This window comes from Microcaecilia unicolor, chromosome 4, assembly GCF_901765095.1.
Source record: "Microcaecilia unicolor chromosome 4, aMicUni1.1, whole genome shotgun sequence".
NCBI classification, from domain to species: domain Eukaryota; kingdom Metazoa; phylum Chordata; class Amphibia; order Gymnophiona; family Siphonopidae; genus Microcaecilia; species Microcaecilia unicolor.
In genome coordinates, this window is record NC_044034.1 from 23938059 (window position 1) to 23961859 (window position 23801).

Here is a 23801-nt window from a genome sequence, read left to right on the forward strand (position 1 = left end):
GGGTTCGTAACCGTATGCTAATGAGCTTACGTCAGCTCGCCTCCAGCGTTCCCTTCCCTCTGTCCTGCCCTCACGGAAAGAAGAAATGACATCAGAGGAGGGCGGGACACTGAGAGGGAAGGCTAGAGGCGACACGAGCCGGGCCAAGCCTGCTGCCGCTGCGACTTCAGGTAGGGAGGGGAGGATTGCTGGACATGGATGAGATGGGATGGGCGGGCAGAGGAGGGGAGAGGAGAATCGCTGGAAAGGGAGGGAGGGGAGAATCGCTGGACATGGAGGGAAGGGGAGAATCACTGGACAGAGAGGGAAGGGGAGAATCACTGGACAAGGAGGGGAGGGGAAAATCGCTGGACATGGAGGGGAGGGGAGAATCGCTCAACATGGAGGGGAGGGCAGGGGAGAGAGACGAAAAAACGCTTAGATGACAGCCTTCCTAGGGCCTGTTTCATTTGTTCCGAAACGGGCTTTTTTGCTTGTTATATAAAGGGGCTCTTTTACTAAGCCATGTAAGGGCCTAGGTGCACCCAACGTGCACCAATTCTGAGTTACCGCCCGGCTACCCTGTGTGCTGGGTGGTAATTTCATTTTTGGCGCACATCCACTACGCACGCCACCAGACAGTAAAAGGCATTTGACGCGCATAAACCCTTACCACCCAGTTAATGCGTGAGACCTAAGTCAATAGCTGGCGGTAAGGTCTCAGACCCCAAATGGACGGGCACCAATTTTCATTTTGCTGCACGTCCATTTTCGGTCAAAATATATTTAAAAATAAGTATATTTAATAAGTAATATGTTTAATTATATTTTTGGCATGGGTGGTTGTTTATTGTTTATATATTTTTAGTATGAATGTTAGTGTTTTGCAGTGCTTTCCTATCAAATGAATGGATTTCTTTATGTTTTTTAATATAAATTTTAGTTTTTATGATGTAAACAGTTCTGTTTTGCGAATGCAATAAGAAACGGTATAGTAAATAAATAAACGATAACGATTTTTAAAAAAGGCATTTTTACAGGTGCGCTGAAAAACACGCGCTTACACTAGCACAGGCCATTTTTCAGCACGCCTTTGTATAAGGACCTCAAAGTGTCTGCATGGAGAATGAAAATCTCCAGAGGTGGTAAAGAAATGAGGAGGAGTTTATATATAAAAATGTGTGCTATCCAGATCCTAGATGAAGGAAGAAAATCCCTGGCCAGATCCACCAAAACAGTTATATACGGGTGGCAGTAAGGTCTCGGACCCAAATGGCCGAGCGCCAATTTTTATTTTGCCACACGCCCATTTTCGGCTTTAAAAAAAGACCTTTTTTGCAAGCGCACTGAAAAATGGACCTGCGCGCGTCCAAAACACGCACCTACGCTAGTCCTTAGAGATGGACGTCCCTAGACATGGACGTTTCTGATTTTCAGCAATTTTCGAAACCAAGGTCATCCATCTCAGAAACAACCAAATGCAAGCCATTTGGTCATGGGAGGAGCCAGCATTTGTAGGAATATATGGGTGTCTCCAGTGTTTAGCGCATGCTATTTTTAGCTTGCGTGCTAAAAATGATAGCGCACCTTAGTATATAGGGCCCCAAGTGTAATAAAATATCTAACCATAAGATGTCACTGTCAACAGATTTTAGAGGGTGGATTTTTCAGTTGTCTTGCATCTCTGCCACTAGGAGGGAATATGCTTAGTAACAGTAGCACATCACACAATTTAGTCTCTAAATTTCACAGTAAAATATACAAGAGCCAGCCCAGCTGGAATAGGGATGTGATGTCAATGTGGGGGAAAACATGTGGAGTATGGCTCATGGAATTATTTCTAGTCCATCTGTGTTCTGTTAGTATATGTCTGTGACCGGGACAGTAGAGAAGCACTTTGAAAGGAACAAGTTTATGTTAATTTATTTTTTTGTTACATTTGTACCCCGCGCTTTCCCACTCATGGCAGGCTCAATGCAGCTTACATGGGGCAATGGAGGGTTAAGTGACTTGCCCAGAGTCACAAGGAGCTGCCTGTGCCTGAAGTGGGAATCAAACTTACTTCCTCAGTTCCTCAGGACCAAAGTCCACCACCCTAACCACTAGGCCACTCCTCCACTGTTGCTACTATTTGAGATTCTACATGGAATGTTGCTATTCCACTAGCAACATTCCATGTAGAAGTCGGCCCTTGCAGATCACCAATTTGGCTGCGCAGGCTCTGCTTCTGTGGGACGTCAGACTCACAGAAACAGAAGCCTGCACAGCCTTCTACATGGAATGTTGCTAGTGGAATAGCAACATTCCATGTAGAATCTCCAATAGTAGCAACATTCCATGTAGAATCTCCAATAGTATCTATTTTATTTTTGTTACATTTGTACCCTGCGCTTTCCCACTCATGGCAGGCTCAATGCGGCTTACATGGGGCAATGGAGGGCTAAGTGACTTGCCCAGAGTCACAAGGAGCTGCCTGTGCCTGAAGTGGGAATCGTTTCAACATGTCAAAGTTTCTTTGTTGTAGAAACTGGAAACGGTACTGGGCATTGGGAGGAGGTGGGGGGGGGGGAGGGGGGAGAAGTGGATTTAATTACTCTGGAGCTCTAATTCTGTTGCCCGTTTTTTCTGGTTTTCCCTCATGTCAAATTTGGTCAAGTTCTTTAGATTTTCAGATTATTTTATCCCCAAAGAGTTGGACAGACTTTCTCAACCCATTATGTTTACTTTCTTTCCAACATCCATTGACTTGAAAAGAATAGAGAAAGATTAGCATTTGTGAGAATTCTTTGCTTCAGTCTTCACTGAGGAAAATGTGGGAGAGATACCAGTGCCAGAAATGGTATTCAATTCTGATAGGTCAGAAAACTGAAACAAATCTCTGTAAACCTGAAAGATGTAATGCGGCAATTAGACAAACTGAAGAGTAGCAAATCACCTGGACTGGATGGTATATATTCCAGAGTACTGATGAAACTGAAAAATTAATTTATCTTTAAAATCAAACATGGTACCTGAAGATTAGAGGGTCGCCAATTTTGTATTATTTTTTTTAAAGGGTTCCAGAGGTGATCCGGGAAATTATAGACTGGTGAGCCTGATGTCTGTTCAGGCAAAATGGTATCATCTATTATAAACACCAATAATGCTAACCAGGGTATAATATCCTGGAAATATTCTCAGTGAAGGAGTTGACCCAGTGGTACACCAAATCAGGGTAGTGCCTATGTAATCAAATATTAGGAGAGACCTCAGAGTAAAAACTCACCCAGATAAATCAACACAAAGTGTTTAATGTCACCAAGGGTGGACAAACATCTCAATCACTGGTCTACTCCTTAATATATTTTTTCCTCTATAATTTTTATGCTTACAAATGCACCCCCGTGCTACAATACATTTCAAACCTTCCGACGACACACTCCTTCCACCAGTATAGGCTACCAATAGGTCAGCGCCGTCACTGGTTTCCAATGACCTCATATGCACCACAAATCTTTAAGTGCATGAATACTGTATCAACTATTATAAAGCATAAATAAACATGGATTAATGAGACAAAGCCATAGACAGTCAGTAGCCCAACTGTTTGGGGAGGCTAAAGGGGGCGGAGCTTACCTCCATACGCTCCGTGGCAGCGACGTCAATGAAGAAAAAGACTACAGGCTCGCCGCCAGCTTCTCCCTTCTCTCTGCACACAGTCCCGCCCTCGCGGAAACAGGAAATGCATCACCGCAGAAGGCGGGACACTGTGTGCAGAGAGAAGGGAGAAGCTGGCGGCGAGCCTGTAGTCTTTTTCTTCATTGACGTCGCTGCCACGGAAATAAAAGATCAAAATGCGCGGGGCGGGAGGGTGGGCTACATCACAAGCGGAAGTCCACGATTGGGCTGGGGAGGCTTAGCCTCCCCAAGCCTCTTATACGGGGCGCCTATGGACAAAGCCAACATGGATTTAGTCAAGGGAAGAAGTCTTGCCTCACCAGTCTACTACATTTCTTTGAAGGGGTGAATAAACATGTGGATAAAGATCAACCGGTCAATATTGTGTATCTGAATTTTCAAAAGGCATTTGGCAAAGTACATCATGAAAGACTCCCGAGGAAATTAGAAAGTCTTGGGATAGGAGATAATATCCTATTGTGGATTAAAAACTGGTTAAAAATCATAGAAAACAGAGTAGGATTAAATGGTCAGTATTCTCAACAGAGAAGGGTAGATAATGGGGTTCTCTATGGGTCTGTGCTGGGACCACTACTTTTTAACATGTTTATAAATGATCGAGAGCTGAGTTAATTAAATTTGCTGATGACACAAAGTTGTTAAATTACAAGAAGACTGTGAAAAATTACAAGAGGACCTTACGAGACTGAGTATCCAAATGGCAAATGACGTTTAATATGAGCAAGTGCAAAGTGATGCAGGTGGAAAAAGATGAACCCAAACTATAGCTGAGTGATGCAAGCTTTCACATTAGGAGTCACCGACCAGGAAAGTGATCTAGGTGTCATTGTTGATGATACATTGAAACCCCTCTGTTCAGTGTGCAGCGGTGTCTAAGAAAGCAAATGGAATGTTAGGTATTATTAGAAAAGGATTGGAAAACAAAAATGAGAATGTTTATAATGCCTTTGTATCGCTCCATGTTGCGACCGCACCTCAAATACTGTGTGCAATTCTGGTAACTGCATCTCAAAAAAGATATAGCGGAATTAGAAAAGTTATAGAGAAGGGCGACAAAAATGATAACGGGTTATGAGATGACTTTCCTATGAGGAAAGGCTAACGTGACTAAGGTTCTTCAGCTTGGAGAAGAGACAGCTGAGGGGAGATATGATAGAGGTCTATAAAATACTGAGTGGAACAGGTAGACGTGAATCGCTTGTTTACTCTTTTCAAAAATACTAGGCCTAGGGAGCATGCAATGAAGCTAGTACATAGTAAATTTAAAACAAAGCAGAGAAAATATTTCTTCACTCAACTCTGGAATTTGTTTCCAGAGAATGTAGTAAAAGTAGTTAGCTTAGCAGGGTTTAAAAAGGGTTTGGATAATTTTGTAAAAGAAGCCATTATTAAAATGACTTGGGGAAAATCCACTGCTTATTTCTGGGATAAGCAGCATAAATGTATTGTACTGTTTTGGGATCTTGCCAGGTACTTGTGACCTGCATTGGCCACTGTTGGCAGCAGGATACTGGGCTTTTTGTAGGAGTGGGAGTCAGAGTGAGAGAGAATTGAGGGGAAGGGGAGGGAGCCATGCACGTCTTTCTTACATGGATAGACTCTGCTTTGCAAGATGAGACCATTCCGGTTCGCTGCTGGTAGTAATTGCAGCCTTGGGCATTCCTAGAGATAGAAATTGCTGACTTATCTGTCATCAGCAAAAATCCCTACTGGGCCGTTCACGCCCATTCGCGATGCTTATTAATAGCAGCGCAGTGATTTAGTTAGGAAAAGAAGGGACCTTTAAAATATGTATTTATTGCTGGCATCCTGGAAAAGAGACATTCCACTCATTCAGCTGATCCTTGTTCCTCTGGAGAGATACAGAACCTCAAATTTGGGGTAATATTTATGGGAAATCGGATAGTCGCTGAGGGAATGAAGGCATCCCACTGAATTTCCACCAGAGGATAATTATGTTTGAACTGCAGAAATATTATTTTAGTATAAATGAGATGTTAATTTGTACACTGCCATCCATTTAAATGACAGCTCGCAAGGGGGAGAGCCAGAAATAGACAGTGGCTCAGCCGTGTGCAGTCTGTTCTCTTTTCATCTTGCCATGCCTGACCACCAGTTGGGCACTTTCGTGGTAAACAGGGACATGGTCAACTCATTGTCTCTGTGGAGCACATAGACAACATATGTAGTGGTCAACTGATAGGCCAAAGAGCAGGACAGGCAGGACCATAGGAGCCGGCTCTGTGGGTGCTGTGTGTGTTTGTGCACCCCCGGTATCGAGAGAATTCCTTGTATGTGTTCAGGGAGGGGTTATTTCCATTGGGTTTAGCACCCTCAGTAATTCTGAAAGGTTGGTTCCTATGGGCAGGACTATTAGGCAGACTAAGTGTTTGCCTAGGGCAGCAGCTTTTCAGCTGCAGGCAAAGCAACACAATAGATCCTTATAGCCACACAAACACATAACCGCCAAGAGGGGGAGGACAGGAGAGGCAAAATTCCCCGGGCCTCCGGGGGGGGAGGGGGGCCCGGCACAGGGGTTTCTCTCTCTCTCCTGCTCCTGACGGGACCAGGGTGATCAAGTCCTGACAGGAGCAGGGGAGAGAAAACTCCGGCGCCGGGCCCCCCTTACATTGCCTGCCTAGCAGCTGCTGGGCCCTCAGGCCACGCACGCTCAGTTTTGAGACTGAGCATGTGCGACCTGAGGAAAGCAGCCGCAGGGGCAGGCAATGCTGAGCAGAGGATGGAGCCGCGCTGCCTGCAGCTGGCGGGTCCAGCCAAGTCTAGGTACTCTGGGCGGGCAGGAGGGAGGAGGGGACAGTGGTGGCGATGACGATTTTAGGGGGGCTGCAGCCGCGGGGATGACGATTCGGGCCCGGTTCAGTCTCTCGGCGGCTCTACACAGTCTCTCAGCAGCCCTGCACAAACTCAAAGAGCATGAGTTGGAAGAATAGGCAATTTTCAAACAGTCCCTTTACCTTTGTAAATGCGTATTGAAAGTCACCTTCATGATGTACGTATTTACCAAACTAAAATAAACTAAAGCAAAAAAGTTTAATATTTAAAAGTATGATGTCTGTGTGTTTTGATATGATTGTTCTAAAAAGGATGATTGTGGGTTGATGATTGTTGAATATAATTATCAAAATCTTGGAGGCAGCACTGAGGGTCTAAAAGTTAGTTGAGGCGTGCCAGGGTTGAGCTGGGGCTCGGAAAGGGGGAGCAGGTGGGAGGGGGCTGAAGTGGGAGCTGGAAAGTGGGGCAAGTGGAAGAGAAGGTACCTGGAACTTGAAAATGGCTCTAATTTAGGCGCTAGGAGAAGGTAGCTGGGGATAGCAAAAGGGAGCTAATTCTGGTAGACGGTAGATGTGACAGAAATGGTCTGATGCGCGGAGAACATGCAAGAAGAAGCTGATGTTAAGGTTGGGGCAGAGATAGAGGGGGCTCAGAGCTAGCAGACTGGGGTTGGGGATGGGTTTGAGTGAAGGACACTAATTCTAGACATGAGAGAAGGGTGCTGAGGTCTGACAAGGGGCAGATGGGATTGAGAGAAGGAAGAGGACAGATACTTTGCGAGGGAGGAGAGAACTAAGAGCATATGTAGGGGCAGTGAAGATGGGGGGGGGGGGGGCAGAAGTATGAGTACTGGTTTTAAGGTGGAGGAAAGGTACTGTAAATACTGGTGAAGGAGGTGGGTGGACAGATGTTGGAGAAGGTAAGAAGTAAGTATGGGAGAAGAGGCAGGGCAAAGGATGATGAGGAAAGGGGAAAAAGAGATGGAGGGTTGTGAGGAGAGTGAGGGACAAAGGAAGGGAACAGGGGAAATGGGATCATGAATAAGGGGATAACACTTAAAGGGACTTGAGCTCTCTGGGTCCTATATCAAGTTTTAATAAACCTGAAACCTGAGCTGAAGTGGGAACCAGTGACAGAGAAGGAGCTGGGGTTGGAAAGGGGTGATATGCTGGGGAGGCTAGAAAGTGGGTGAAAGACAGTATAATGGAGACTGGGGGTAAAATAAGACATATGTACGGAGAGGGTGGTGGATGCTTGGAATGCCCTCCTGCGGGAGGTGGTGGAGATGAAAACGGTAACGGAATTCATACATGCGTGGGATATGCATAAAGGAATCCTATGCAGTAGGAATGGATCCTCAGAAGCTTAGCCAAAATTGGGTGGCGGAGCAGGTGGGGGAAGAGGGGTTGGTGGTTGGGAGGCGAGGATAGTGGAGGGCAGACTTATATGGTCTGTGCCAGAGCCGGTGATGGGAGGCGGGACTGGTGGTTGGGAGGCGGGAAATACTGCTGGGCAGACTTGTACGGTCTGTGCCCTGAAAAAGGCAGGTACAAATCAAGGTAAGGTATACACATATGTTTGTCTTGTTGGGCAGACTGGATGGACTGTGCAGGTCTTTTTCTGCCGTCATCTACTATGTTACTATGACATATGTAGGAAGGAGAGAACTAGGGGGGTAAATGCAGGAAATAAAAAGCTGGTAAGTAGGTGACCGAGGATTAGAGGGAAGGGGAGAATGAGGAATAAAATCCAGCTACAAGTAGGTAAAAAAAAAAAAAAAAAAAAAAGCAGATGACAGAAATGGAGAAAAATGAGAGAGAAGGATCAGAGAGGATTAGGTATAAGAGAAGAGAGAAAGGAGACAGACAGTGAGCAGCAGAAAATGGAAATTAGATCCTGGAAAACCAAGAGGAAGGTAGACCAGGACCAACCCCAGTGGAAAAACAAACTGCTCAGGCATCAAAGGTACAAAAAAAACATTTTTGCTTTTTAATAGTTATAGAAATGAGATGTCGGCATTGAAAATGTGGATTTCTTGTATTTTGTTTGGAACAGTAGGAAATGTCTCTTTTTTTTTTTTCAGTGCTCTGCTTCTCGATCTGTTTTTTTTTCAGATTTATTTCCGTTTTTTTTCTAGGTATTTGTTTCTATTCTGTAGTCTCTTAGTTAAGTAATTCTCAAACCTGGTCCTGGAGGCACCCCAGCAAGTCAGGCTTTCAGGATACCCACAATAAATATTCATGAGATAGATTTGCATGTAGTGGAGGCAGCGCATGCAAATCTCGCTCATGAATATTCATCTATATGTATTTATTGTAAATCTGCCTAGGATGTAGGATAGAGTGGTTTGCAAATCTTCAAAATGAAATAAACAAGCTTGGTGGTCGTTTGGCAACCTACCAAAATCACGGATAAGCAAATCATTTTATTTTTGCCATTAAACACAGGATTTCTGTTACAGTGCTTTATTTATTTTTTTGGGATTTATTAACCGCCTTTATGAAGAGACGCGCTAATGCAATATAGTATCAGAAACATAAATATCTTCCATCACTGTAGAACAATCATATAACAGCAGGTCTGCTAAAGGGGGGGGGGGGGGGGGGGGCAAAATTCCCCGGGCCCGGCGTCCAAAGGGGGGATGGCAGGCCTAGCACCAGCAAGCTTCTTCCTGCCTGCCTGCTTCCGGGTCTGGCCTCTCCTGCGTTCTGCCCAGGACTCGGATGATTTCATTAGCGTGATATTGCGGTAATGCAATCATCCGGGTCCTGACTCCGGCATGGACAGGAGCAGGAGAGGACAGACCTTGGGAGCAGGCAGGCAGATAGAGGCCTTCCTGTGCCGTGCCTCAGCCTTCCCTTGGAAGCAGAGACAGAAAGGTACAGGGGTGGGAGAGAGTGGTGGCACAGGTGTGGGGGGGGGGGGGGGGGGGGGGGGAGGGGGAGGCGGTCCAGTTCTGCCACAGGCCCGGCTGTGTCTCTCAACGGCCCTGTATAACAGAAATAGGCTAAATGTCAATACGATACAAATAATACCATAGCATCATGAAAGAACTTTCAAATAACATAGATATAATACAATTTATTTATTTAGATTTTGCTCACACCTTTTTCAGGAGCAGCTCAAGGTGAGTTACATTCAGGTACACTGGATAGTTCTCTGTCCCAGGAGGGGGAGGGCTCTGAGGCAATGGAGGGTTAAGTGACTTGCCCAAGATCACAAGGAGCAGCAGCGGGGTTTGAACTGGCCACCTCTGGATTGCAAGACCAGTGCTCTTACCACTAGGCCACTCCTCCACTAGCAACATTCTGTGTAGAATCTCAAATATTTATTTATTTAGATTTTGCTCACACCTTTTTAAGTAGTAGCTCAAGGTGAGTTACATTCAGGTGCTCTGGATATTTCTCTGTCCCAGGAGGGCTCACAATCTAAGTCTGTACCTGAGGCAACAGAGGGTTAAGGGACTTGCCCAAGATCACAAGGAGCAGCAGCGGGATTCGAACCGGCCACCTCTGGATTGCAAGACCGGTGCTCTAACCACTAGGCCACTCCTCCTCCTTATCTCTACATACTACCAATGAAACAGCTAATGAGCATACATTAGAACGTTTTTTTGGCATATAATTGCATGGACTATGTTCAGTGTGCATATTACCACCAATAACAGAGGTACGGGGTAGGTGGGTGGGGGGGGGGAGGGGAGACAGCTGGTGCAGTTGCACCAAAATGACATAATGAAGGGGTCCTTCCCTGCTGTGTTCAAAGGTGCCCCCACTGTTCCTTTACTGCTGACACAGGTGTCACCACCCTAAGAATTTAAGCTTGACCTGCTGCATCCCACACCAGCTCCGCCCCATTTTAGCCTCTTCAAAAATCTGAATCCTGGACCACTTATGCCTATGTAGATTTTAACCCTCCCCTCTCCCTTTGCCCTTCAGTCTCACACTGGTGCCTGTTTTACAAAGGTCTGCGCCTCCTGAGGTCAAAAGCTGCCTCTTCCTCTGTAGAAATCCCAAGGTTTAGATGTTTCTGGTGCATCACCATATGAAGGTATTCAGGGAAGGCATGACAAGAAACAGAAATGCGTTGCAATTAGATATTTATTTTTATTTCTTAACCAACATTGCTGAAGATGGTTTTGTCCGCTTCCTTCTGCTGAGATGTAACAAGATCCTACATTCCTGGCGCTCCTGATCAAATGATTATCAATAGAAATCAAACAAAATAAAACATGGAAAAGAAAATAAGATGATACCTTTTTTATTGGACATAACTTAATACATTTCTTGATTAGCTTTCGAAGGTTGCCCTTCTTCATCAGATCGGAAATAAGCAAATGCTGGTAGATGACAGTATATATAAGTGAAACATCAAAGCATTTCACTGACAGTCTAACAGGATGGGGGTGGATAGGTGAGAGGAGGGTGATAAACAGAGCAATACAACTTTATGGTTTATAATGGGCTAGAAAACCCAGATCTTTCTTAAGTCCTGTCTGGTGGATGTCAAAATATTTAATCATTCTGACTTCAAAGGTCTTACGTTCCTGTATTGTTTTAAAGTTACCTTTCAGGATTCTTACTATGAAATCACTGGTACAGTGTTCTGGTTTTGTAAAGTGCCGCCCCATAGGCGTGGCATCCTGGCTGGCACTGGCATTTTTCACTGATCAAATGAGAATCTCTCCAGCTTTTGCAAGAGCTTGGGGGGGGGGGGGGGGGAGTGCCTTCAAACACTGATGCAGCAAGAATCTCCACATTGGAAGCCGAACCCTGCTGTCTCAGAAAGACCTCTGGCAGCATACACACAGATTGCCATCAGCACCTTGCTTTCACACTGCTATCTGAAGCTGTAGTGGTTAATTGAGATTTCCTATCCCTTCTGATTTCAATCCCTAACTAGCAAGTGTGGATTTTGAGGTAGCGGTTTGTGATCTGTATCAGTTACCCTTTCAAGCTTAATGCTGGTTTCTCGATAGCAATATCAGAAGAAAAGCGTTGCCATACTGGGACAGGCTGAAGGTCCATCAAGCCCAGTATCCTGTTTCCAAACAGTGGCCAATCCAGGTCACAAGTACCTGGCAAGAACCCAAGTAGAACACATTTTGTGTAGCTTACCTTAGAAAAAAGCAGTGGATTTTCCCACGTCCATATTAATAGTGGCTTATGGATTTTTTTTCTTTTACGAAATTATCCAAACCTTTTTTAAACCCTGTCAAGATAACTGCTTTTACCTCATTCACTGGCAATGAATTCCATAGTTTAATTACACATTGAGTGAAGAAATATTTTCTCAGATTCGTTTTAAATTTACTACTTTGTAACTTCATTGCGTGCCCCCTATTCCTAGTATTTTTGGAAAGAGTAAACAGGCGATTCACGTCTACCTGTTCCACTCCACTCATTATTTTATAGACCTCTATCATATCTTCTGTCAACCGTCTTTTCTCCAAGCAGAAGAGCCCTAGCCGCTTTAGCCTTTCCTCATAGGGAAGTCATCCCATCCCCTTTATCATTTTCGTTGCCTTTCTCTGTACCTTTTCTAATTATATCTTTTTTTGGGATGCATTGACCAGAATTGCATGCAGTATTCAAGGTGCGGTTGCACCATGAAGCGATTAAAGAGGCAGTATAACATTCTCATTTTTGTTTTTCATTCCTTTCCTAATAATTCCTAACATTCTATTGGCTTTCTTAACCGCTGCTTAACACTGAGCATAAGGTTACAACGTATCAACTATGACACCTAGATCCTTTTCCCAGTCGGTGACTCCTAATGCGGAACCTTGCATCACGTAGCTATAGTTTGGGTTCCTCTTTCCCACGTGCATCACTTTGCACTTGCTTTCATTAAACACCATCTGCCGTTTGGATGCCCCCAGTTTCCCAGCAAATCAACTTTTAATAACCTTGTGAGAAGTGAGTGCTTGATGGTAACTGATAATGTTAGGTTCCAGTTTAGCAGTTGTTACTGAAGGAGCCACTATCAAAAATGCCATGCAGACTTTTTAACCGTTTATTAACCTGTAGTCTAACAGGTTATATGGTTTTCTATGGAACTTTTGCAAGGTACATTTGTATTATTCAGAGGCGACTTTAGGACGTTTTTTTCCTCAGGCCTTTTTGAATACATGACTGTGTATTGTGCTTTAACCCTGCATAAAGGGGATTTTTTTTGTATTACAAAGAAGCAGAACCCAAACATTATTTATGGTACCTTGGTACTGCGATAGTTTGGTTCATGTACCACAGTGTGTATGTGAATTACTGTAGTAATCATGCCTGTCTGTTATAACCAGCAATGGACATGATTAACACATTTGTCTCTGACCTGGTTTCAGGGAACAGAAATTGTGCCTGCTTTTCTTTCTGACTAACAGCCAACGATCCAGAGTCTCTAACTCCATTTGTCAATTTGCACTGAGTAATCACAAATTATTTTGTGTGACTTAAAACCACATTTTGAATATAGGCTGTCTAGGGTACACTTACTTTTCACTCGAAGCAGGTGGAAATGCCAACATCTAGTTTTTTTAAATTTTTTTTCAGCATCTATTGCTATTGCAGAATTGGAAATACTTAGGGGTCAATATTTAGAATGTGGGAGGCATCCTAGCTGATTCCCGCAGTCAGCGCTGAGCTTGTAGGGAAAGGGACTGGGACTTGATATTCTACCTTTCTGTGGCTTTTACAACTACAGTTAAAGCAGGTTACATAGTATATACAGGTACTTATTTGTACCCGGGGCAATGGAGGGTTAAGTGACTTGCCCAGAGTCACAAGGAGCTGCAGTGGGAATTGGAATCCAGTTCCCCAGGATCAAAGTTCAATGCACTAACCACTAGGCTACTCCTCCACTAGCAACATTCCATGTAGAAGCCTGCCCTTGCAGATCAGCAATGCGGCCGCGCAGGCTTCTGTTTCTGTGAGTCTGACGTCCTGATCTGCAAGGGCAGGCTTTTACATGGAATGTTGCTAGTGGAATAGCAACATTAACATTCCATGTAGAATCTCAAATAGTAGCAAGAGAATATCAATAGTAGCAACATTCCATGTAGAATCTCAAATAGGGAAAGGGAAATGGGACTTGATATACCACCTTTCTGTGTTTTTTTACATTCAAAGCAGTTTACATAGTATATACAGGTACTTATTTGTACTTGGGGGCAATGGAGGGTTAAGTGAGTTGCCCAGAGTCACAAGGAGCTGCAGTGGGAATTGAATTCAGTTCCCCAGGATCAAAGTCCGCTGCACTAACCACTAGGCTACTCCTCCACTAGCAGCATTCTGTGTAGAATCTCAAATAGTAGAATCTCAGCAAGTAGCAACATTCCATATAGAAACCCAAAAGTAGCAACATTCCATGTAGAAACTCAAATAGGGAAAGGGAAATGGACTTGATATACAGCCTTTCTGTGGTTTTTGCAACTACATTCAAAGCGGTTTACATAGTATATACAGGTACTTTATTTGTACCTGGGGTAATGGAGGGTTAAGTGACTTGCTCAGAGTCACAAGGAGCTGCAGTGGAAATCAAACCCAGTTCTCCAAGATCAAAATCTGCTGCAGTAACCACTAGGCTAGTTGTCCACTCTAGTGACCAGCATTGAATATCCGGTTCATTTTTGGCTAGTTTGAATGTAACCAGCCAAGCTAATATTCAGCACTGGCCTGTTAAATTGGAACCAGCCAAAGATATTCCAGGTATTCACGCGGCCAAACATGGCCGGCAAATGTGGACTGAAAATCGGCAGATAACCAGTTGTATCGTACAATATAATCGGCTAGCTGCTAATCGTGCATTTTCAGCGGGTCATGGCTGGCCATGTCCCGCTGAAAATTCACAGATAGCTGGCTTAATACCATTTATTTATTTATTTATTTTATTTATTAATTTATTTTATTTGTTGCATTTGTATCCCACATTTTCCCAACCTATTTGCACGCTCAATGTGGCTTACATAGTACTGGAGAGGCGTTCACAGACTCCAATGTGAACAAAGACAAAATGATGTTATGGTAAGGTAGGTTCTCGTGGAACAGTCTCGTTAGGGTGTCATAAAGTGGAAGGGTTGTGTTGTGGCCATTACGTACTTTGGTTTTGATGTGTTGCAGAGTTTGAGCATTTTAAGTTGGATCGGTAGGGTATTGCCTTTGGAACAAGTTAGTTTTTAGTGATTTCCGGAAGTGTAAATGGTCATATGTTGGTTTCACGGCTTTCGATAATGCGTTCCACAGTTGTGTGCTTATAAAGGAGAAACTGGTTGCGTAAGTTGATTTGTATTTAAGTCCTTTGCAACTTGGGTAGCGGAGATTTAGATATGTTTGTGATGATTTGGATGTGTTTCTGGTTGGTAGGTCTATGAGGTCTGTCAGAGCCAGGTACTGGCCATTAAATGGTTTTGAATATCGGGAGGGACGGAGCTTTTCCATCCCACTCAAAACTCAGCCAAAATATGCCTCCTCAACACTGCGTATTGAAGACGGCCAAAGATGGAGCTTGATGTACCATCTCAGGATGTCTATTCCATGCATATGGTGCAGCAAGATAAAAGAAACGGAGTCTGGAGTTAGCAGTGGAGGAGAAGGGTGCAGATAAGAGAGATTTACCCAGTGAACAGAGTTCCTGGGGAGGAGTGTCGGGAGAGATGAGAGTGGAGAGGTACTGAGGAGCTGCAGAGTGAATGCACTTATAGGTCAATAAGAGGAGTTTGAACCGTATGCAGAAACGGATAGGAAGCCAGTGAAGTGACTTGAGGAGAGGGCTAATATGAGCATAACGACACTGGCGGAATATTAGTAAGTGATCGGCACCTTAATGTATGTGCATTACCGGCCATTTGCAGTGGATGTCTACTACTTTTTGTAGAATAAGCTTAAATCAGGTAACATAACCCGTGCCTAGAGTAGGGGCCCTGTTTTAGTGCACAGTGGAGCGGGCTTGACCCTGCATCCCGCAATACCTCTCCTGACTAGACCTTATCCCCATTCTTGTTCATTGCATTTAGCCAGATAACAGAGAAACGTGTGGATGTCAGTATCTTTGATCAGCTGTGCTGAAACGCTGCTAGAATCCTAAATTAACTTTTCTTTGCCGTAACAGAGGGGACCTCCAGTCCATTTATCACTGCTTTCACCTTCCTAGATATCTTCCTTCTAGAGTTTCCTCTTCATTAATCCTGCTTCGCTCACGGGCTTCCTTTTCGTAGTCAGCAGATAAGTACATTTTCAGTGTGGATCCTTCAGTGACTTCGTGTAATACTGTCCTCGGACACTGCTGAGTGAGCAGCGGCAAACTCCGGTGGCCAGATGCTGCGAGGGCAGTGTTACCAAATAAGGAGATGGTCTTAGCTCAGGAGGGACAGTACTGTAAAATCAAAAGTACGCTCCACAAGGGACAGAGCTAAAGCACCTTCAAGGCAGACGCTGTAAAAACTAATTCTGTATGTCTACAGTACTAGGTCAGATATATAACAGGGGCGTAGCCAGACTTCGGCAGGAGGGGGGCCAGAGCCCGAGGTGAGAGGGCATATTTTACCCCTCCCCCCCCGCCATTGCCGACACCCCCCCTGCCGCTGCTGCCGCAGCCACCACCAACAACAACTTTGAGCCCCCCCACAACGACGACCCTCTTGACCCCCCCTCCCGCCGCCTACCCTCCCCCACTGTCGCCTACCTTTGCTGGCGGGGGACCCCAACCCCCGCCAGCCGAGGTCCTCTTCTTCCTTCGTTCTGTTTCTGAGTCTGACGTCCTGCACGTTGTACGTGCAGGACGTCAGACTCAGAAACAGAACGAAGGAAGAAGAGGATCTTGGCTGGCGGGGATTGGGGTCCCCCCGCCAGCAAAGGTAGGCGACGGCGGGTTGGCGACGGGGGGGGGGTCGAGAGGGTCGTCGGCTGGGGGTCCAGGGCCAAATCTACGGGGGCCCAGGCCCCCGTGGCCCCACGTGGCTACGCCCCTGGGTCAGAAGATCTAGTTTGGATACTTAGGAACCAGGTTTATTAAACACACCTTAGTGAACAGGGGCCTTAATCTCTGAAATCCCTGGATTCTCTCTCCTTACTACCGGGGGCTTGATTAGTGATACCAATGTTTTGCTCTAAATTTCCTCAACATTTTGTTAATTTTATTTGGATTGATTTGCACATTGTGTATCACTTCATATTTCTGGACAAGGATTGATGTCTTGTTTTAGGGGTCCTTTTACGAAGACGCGGTAGCATTTTTATATTTTATTTTTATTATATATTTTTTTTTTAATTGTTCCCATTCACAAATTTACATCTTTTCTGCAGGATGAGTAAATTTATACGTCATCAGTTGAGGAGGTGGTGAGTTCCAAAACTTTAATGTTGGGGGCGGGCTGAGCCGCATTGAGCCTGCCATGAGTGGGAAAGCGCGGGGTACAAATAAAAACAAAAACAAAAAACAAAAAAAAACAAGAAGCGTATTAGATACTAAAAACAGTAATTTTATGGTACCTTCCTTAGCACTCAAGTACCACTAGTAGAAAGGAGCTGTGGAAATCTTCACATCGTTAACCTCGATCGTTTTTTTTATGTCTCCGCAGTGGGAGAGGTTCTGGTTCCTGATCCTAAGCGTCACCTTCCTTCTGACCCTGGGCTGGCTTTATTTCTGGTGGAGCGCTCACAATGACTATGACGAGTTCAACTGGTGAGTAGGTCCTTGGTGGCAACCAACAAAATAAGCGAAGATGCAACTTGACCCCTAATTCTGTAAAAGTTGCCAAAATTTGCATCTGTAAATTTAGACGTGCCCCCCCCCCAATTTGCGTGCACAGTTTAACTGAATAACAAGCTAATTTAGGTCAATGGATTGGCGTTTTAACAAGCAATTATTGGCACTAATTAGATTTAAGTTGGAACTTACATGCTCTGCGCCTAAATTTTACGCGCAAGAGTGCAGAAATGGGAGGGTTATGGTGAGAACGGGGGGGGGGGGGGGGCGTTCCTAGCATTTACACATGTTATAGAATACAGGGGATATGCGCCTAATTTCGGCACGAACATTTTCATCACGTTTCAGTCCGTGCAAATGACCGCGCCTAAAGTTAGAAGCTACTCCTCGATATAAGCGCTGTTCTATAAACTGTGCCTAACTTTAAGTCCAACTTATAGAATATCGCATTTTTTGGCGCTGCTTTTTTTAGGTGCCATATGTAGAATCAAGCCCTAAATGATGGTGGTAGTGGGAGGGTTATGGGAGGAGAAGATCTATGGTATGCATTACAAAAGTGCTTTTAGGAAGTAGTGCAGTATGCGCTAATATCATAACAAGGTATAGTTAAGGACTACATAGCATTTCAAAAAATGTTTTTCATTTCCAACATTTATCGAGTAGCCTAGTGGTTAGTGCAGCGGACTTTGATCCTGGGGAGCTGAGTTCAATTCCCACTGCAGCTCCTTGTGACTCTGGGTGAGTCACTTAACCCTCCATTGCCCCTGGTACAAAATAAGTACCTGAATATATGTAAACCACTTTGAATGTAGTTGCAAAAACCTCAGAAAGGCGGTATATCAAGTCCCATTTCCCTTTCCCTACTTGAGATTCTAGATGGAATGTTGCTACTATTGAGATTCTGTTGCTACTATTTGAGATTCTACATGGAATGTTGCTATTCCACTAGCAACATTCCATGTAGAAGCCTGCCCTTGCAGATCAGCTGCGCAGGCTTCTGTTTCTGTGAGTCTGACATCCTGCACGTATGGGCAGGACGTCAGACTCACAGAAACAGAAGCCTGCGTGGCCGCGTTGCTGATCCGCAAGGGCAGGCTTCTACATTGAATATAGCTAGTGGAGGAATACCCTAGTGGTTAGTGCAATAGACTCTGATCCTGGGGAACTGGGTTCAATTCCCACTGCAGCTCCTTGTGACTCTGGGCAAGTCACTTAACCCTCCATTGCCCCAGGTACAAATAAGTACCTGAATATATGTAAACCGCTTTGAATGTAGTTGCAAAAAAAACTCAGAAAGGCAGTATATCAAGTTCCATTTCCCTCCCTCCTCCAACTCTGCTACCCATTCAACTGTTCGTCTCCTCCTCCCTGTTTCTTTCTTTCAACCCAAGCCCGAGATGGCTGTGGATCTGTAGTGGTGACAGTGCATGCGTAGGAGGAGGTCCATGCAATAACCTGGACTGTGCCTCAGGTAGCCACTGGCCAAGTAGAGAGGGGCCTCACCAGAGGGAGAATACACACTTCCAAAGCAGCCTGCAGGAGCTCAATCAAAAAAAGGTAGATAGCATGGAAACCAATCTCGCTTCAGCAGTCAGAGTTGGCCCAACAATTAGTCAAGACTAGGCTGTCAACCTAGAGCAGCAGCTTCTTGAGAGCAGCAAAGAGCAGCTGCAGTCTAAGCAAAACAATAGATCCTAATAGGCAACACTAGCTCAAAGAACCATCAGGAGTGGAGGAGTGGCCTAGTGGTTAGGGTGGTGGACTTTGGTCCTGGGGAACTGAGGAACTGAGTTTGATTCCCACTTCAGGCACAGGCAGCTCCTTGTGACTCTGGGCAAGTCACTTAACCCTCCATTGCCCCATGTAAGCTGCATTGAGCCTGCCATGAGTGGGAAAGCGCAGGGTACAAATGTAACAAAAATAAAATAGATACTATTGGAGATTCTACATGGAATGTTGCTATTCCACTAGCAACATTCCATGTAGAAGGCTGCGCAGGCTTCTGTTTCTGTGAGTCTGACGTCCTGCACGTATGTGCAGGACGTCAGACAAGCAGAAGCCTGCACGGCCACATTGGTGATCTGCAAGGGCCGACTTCTAAATGGAATGTTGCTAGTGGGACTCTGGGCAAGTCACTTAACCCTCCATTGCCCCATGTAAGCCGCATTGAGCCTGCCATGAGTGGGAAAGCGCGGGGTACAAATGTAATAAAAATAAAATAAATAAAAAGCCTGCACTTTAACCTGCTTTTTTTATAGAATGTTTATGCAATGCTCATGACTGTTGAGTTTGATTATTTATTTATTTATTGCACTTGTATCCCACATTTTCCCACCTATTTGCAGGCTCAATGTGGCTTACAAAGATCTGTTATGGCATTGCCATTCCAGGGTAGAGATACAATTGGTGTTACAAAGAGATCGAGGATGACAAAAAAGAGCTAGGCAAACAGTGTAGAAGGAAGACGTTCAGAAAAGGGAAGAGAGGTGAAGTGTTGTAATTAAGCTATGGATTCTCGTGGTAGGCCTTGTTGAAGAGAGAGGTTTTCAGAGATTTAGGGGGATTGCAGGCTAGGGGCCTGAAAGTTAATTGAAGGGAGGTGTAAGGCTGAAGATTCACCTAGGGCACCCCCATACCCTTGCATTGGCTCTGTCATCAGCCATGACACCAACCAGATGTTGAAGATTGGTTCAGCGATCAGCACATTTTAAAGACTATGAAAATTAGAAGGCCAAAAGGGAAGGCAATAATGAGGATTTCCACTCCAGAAATAACAGAAACAAATGACTAAATGAAAAGGAAAGATGTAATAACCTGCAGAAAGCCTACAGTGAGTGGAACCTGCAGGGTATGACACCAGTTGAAAGGGGGAACCGTTTTGAGCGACACGAACCAGAAGCCGTATGTAAGGTCCAGGTTGTAGCCATATGAATATAGTTTTAAGAAATAAACAGTTCTGTGCATGAAACTGGAACTTATAAAGGACATGGAAGGGAAGAGAAACTGGAAAGAAAGGAGTAATGATAGAATGAAGAGAAAGTGAAGGGGATGGGATGACTTCCCTATGAGGAAAGGCTAAAGCGGCTAGGGCTCTTCAGCTTGGAGAAAAGGCGGCTGAGGGGAGATAAAATAGAGGTCTATAAAATAATGAGTGGAGTTGAACGGGTAGATGTGAAGCGTCTGTTCACGCTTTCCAAAAGTACTAGGACTAGGGGGCATGCGATGAAGCTACAATGTAGTAAATTTAAAACGAATCAGAGAAAAGTTTCTTCAGTCAACGTGTAATTAAACTCTGGAATTCATTGCCAGAGAATGTGGTAAAGGCGGTTAGCTTAGCAGAGTTTTAAAAAGGTTTGGACGGCTTCCTAAAGGAAAAGTCCATAGACCATTATTAAATGGACCGGGAAAATCCACTATTTCTGGGATACGCAGTATAAAATGTTTTGTACTTTTTGGGGATCTTGCCGGGTATTTGTGACCTGGATTGGCCACTGTTGGAAACAGGATGCTGGGCTCGATGGACCTTTGGTCTTTCCCAGTATGGCAATACTTCTGTACTTATGAGGATGGCCCAATGGTTAATGTAGTGAGTTGGGGAACTAGGTTTGATTCCCGCTGCTGCCTGATGGTTGGCAGTGGGTTGAGATCCTGGGGAACCAGGTTCAATTCCATCTGCAGCTCCGTGTGACCCTGGGCACTTCCAATTCTCTATTTCATACCCCTTTTGTCAGCTCCTTCTTCAAGCATCCCCCAATTTTACCAAAATCAGTATGTCTGAAATCCAGTACTTTGAGTTTTGTGCTTCTGTACTCTGTGTTTGCTCTTACATCGAACCATATCATGGCACCCACATGGACATTGGAAACCCACATGGACATTGGAATCACTTCCTCTATTTGTGAGCACTAGATCCAATGTTGACCTTTCCCTCATGGGTTCTGTCACCAGTTGTCGGAGCAAGGCCCTTTGACAGGCGTCCATGATGATCTCTCTACTTTTTTCTGATTCTGCGGACGGGATTTTTTTTTTTTTCACTCTTTCAAAAAATACAAAGACCAGGGAACACTCAATGAAATTACATAAAATTTTTTCACTCAAAGAATAGTTAAGCTCTGGAATTCATTGTAGGAGGATGTGGTAACAGTGGTTAGCGTATCTGGGTTTAAAAAAAGGTTTGGACAAGTTCCTGGAGGTAAAGTCCATAGTCTGTTATTGAGATGGATATTGGGAATCCACTGCTTGCTCTGGGATAGGGAGCATTGAATTTTGCTACTAACTGGGTTTCTTCCAGGTACTTGTGACCTGGATTGGCCACTGTTGGAAGCAGGATACTGGACTAGATGGACCAATGGCCTGACCCAGTATGGCTATTCTTATGTTGTTATGTTAACGTACATGAGATAAATTTGCATAGACTGATGACCTGATATATGCAAATTTGTTATGTATATTTACTTTTGTTTTTATTTTTTTAACTTCATATATTTATTAATTATCCATCTACAGCTAACACAAAGTAAAGAGAGATTACAGTTTTCAAGAAATTAAAGGTTATCAATAGAAATCAAACAAAATAAAACATGGAAAAGAAAATAAGAAAGAAATTAAAGAAATTAAAAAACAAATGTAACATCCAAAATAACATTCAATTAAAATGGAAACTAAAACTAAATAAAAATTACATCAATCATTGCCCTGCTATCAAACAATATTGGGAGAGGAGAAAAGACATAATAAAGTAATTTCATACTCGGTCAAAGGAAATAGGCGTTAATCCCATATTGTCCCACCCGATATGGTTATGCCTATTTAAACAGTCAGTTGCCTGCCCCTATTCGGAGCCTAACTTTTCTTAACCTTGAATCAAAAGACCTGAATTGGGCAGGATCAAAGAAAACAAATTCGCTTCCAGCATGCTTAATGAGGCACTTCCTAAGAGGAACAGAATCGAACTACAACATTTGAAGAAAATATTGTTACAATATTTCAGCTGGGGAAGTGAAAGAACAATAAGGGCAATGTAAAAATCTTAAACTATTAACTCCTGGTTGCCACCTCAGGTGGCTTTGAAGGGGTGTGTTTGCAAAGGGTAGGGTTACCATATGTCCGGATTTCCCCGGACATATCCTCTTTTTGAGGACATGTCCGGGGCTTCCGGCGGGTTTTGCCCGCCCGCCTGTTTGTCCGGATTTCTGGACAAACGGGCAGGCGGGCAGGCGAGCGGCACTGTGGGTCTCCCGTCCCCTCCCCTTACTATCTGCCCTGGTGGTCTAGTGACTTCTTTGGGGCAGGAAAAAGCCCCCTCTTTCCTGCCCAGAGCGCTGCCTGCCCTTGCCCTGCAGCCTTCTCTGTCTTGGGTTGGGATTCAAAATGGCCGCCGAGAATTGAAGCGGCCTCACGAGACTTCAACTCTCTGCATCCATTTTGAATCCTGAGCCGAGACATTGAAGGATGAAGGGCAAGGCAGCGCTCCGGTCAGGAAAGAGGGGGCTCTTTCCTGCCCCGAAGAGGTCACTAGACCACTAGGGCAGTAGATAGTAAGTAAGGGGAGGGGAATATGTGACAAAAGGGAGGGGAGGGGAATATGTGACCCGGGGGGAGGGGAATATGTGATGGAGGCTGGGTGAGAGCAAGAAAGGGCGGGGCGAGGATCCCAAAGGGACATGGTGTGGGCGGGGCAGGGAGCATGGTGTGGGCGGGGTAGGGGGGGCGTGACATGTGTCCTCTTTTTCAGAGGGCAAAATATGGTAACCCTAGCAAAGGGGATCTGAGGTATCCCAGAAACTTTGGTTGCCTTCCCCAAATAAGCGAACTTTTTAATTTGCTGGTCCATCTTTATGGAATGCTTTACAAGGACATTTAAGACTTTCTGGAAATGTCCAACAGTTTAAACGTTTCTTAAAGGCTCATTATTTTGTGAAGGCCTTCCTGATAGAATGAAGTAGAGTCTGTTTGATTGTGGTTTTTTTTTTTTTAATGATGATTATATGTGTTTAAGTTTTTATTTCCTGTGTATGTTTGTTACCTGCTTTGCATAAAAGCGGGATATAAGTGAATTAAATAAATAAATAAACATAAGGAGATCTGCCCCTTTGGACATACTCCTCAGGAACACGGTCATGTGCTGCATTCCATGGTAGGCCCAGAATTTTATAGGCATCTCGGGCAATCCACTGGTGTCTGGAATGCGCCACCCACCAAATTGGCCCCTATCGGCAGAGGTCCTCCGTACTCGGCACACAAACAGGACCAGCTTTTTATAGATGTCTCAGGTGCTCTAATGGTGTCAGGGATGCATTGCCCATCATGCAAGGATTCTTCTTACTCCTTCACGCACAGACGAGACCAGATCTTCCTCCCCCCCCCCCCCATACATATTCATGTGAGATATCTTTCTTCCATCAAAAGTATCGGAAAGGGTGACAGATACATGGAATGCCCTCCCGCGGGAGGTGGTGGAGATGAAAACGCTAACGGAATTCAAACATGCGTGGGATAAACACAAAGGAATCCTGTTTAGAAGGAATGGATCCATGGGATCTTAGCGGAGATTGGGTGGCAACACCGGTCATTGGGAAGCGAAACCAGTGCTGGGCAGATGTCTACGGTCTATGCCCTGATCACAACTGAAGAGATAGGGATGGGCTGGAGTG

General features: G+C 44.6%; 1 protein-coding gene across 3 annotated transcripts in view; it reads left to right on the forward strand.

Annotated features, from left to right (window-relative positions):
- GDPD5 (glycerophosphodiester phosphodiesterase domain containing 5) overlaps positions 1-23801 on the forward strand; it is a 441045-nt gene that overhangs the window by 272614 nt on the left and 144630 nt on the right. For 2 of the 3 annotated variants that reach the window (XM_030200038.1, XM_030200040.1), the window contains one exon: positions 17021-17124. In XM_030200038.1, coding sequence (XP_030055898.1) covers positions 17021-17124 — 104 coding nt within the window. Of the gene's footprint in view, positions 1-4796; positions 4816-17020; positions 17125-23801 lie in introns of those variants that run through there. The other variant, XM_030200039.1, reaches the window with a different exon arrangement.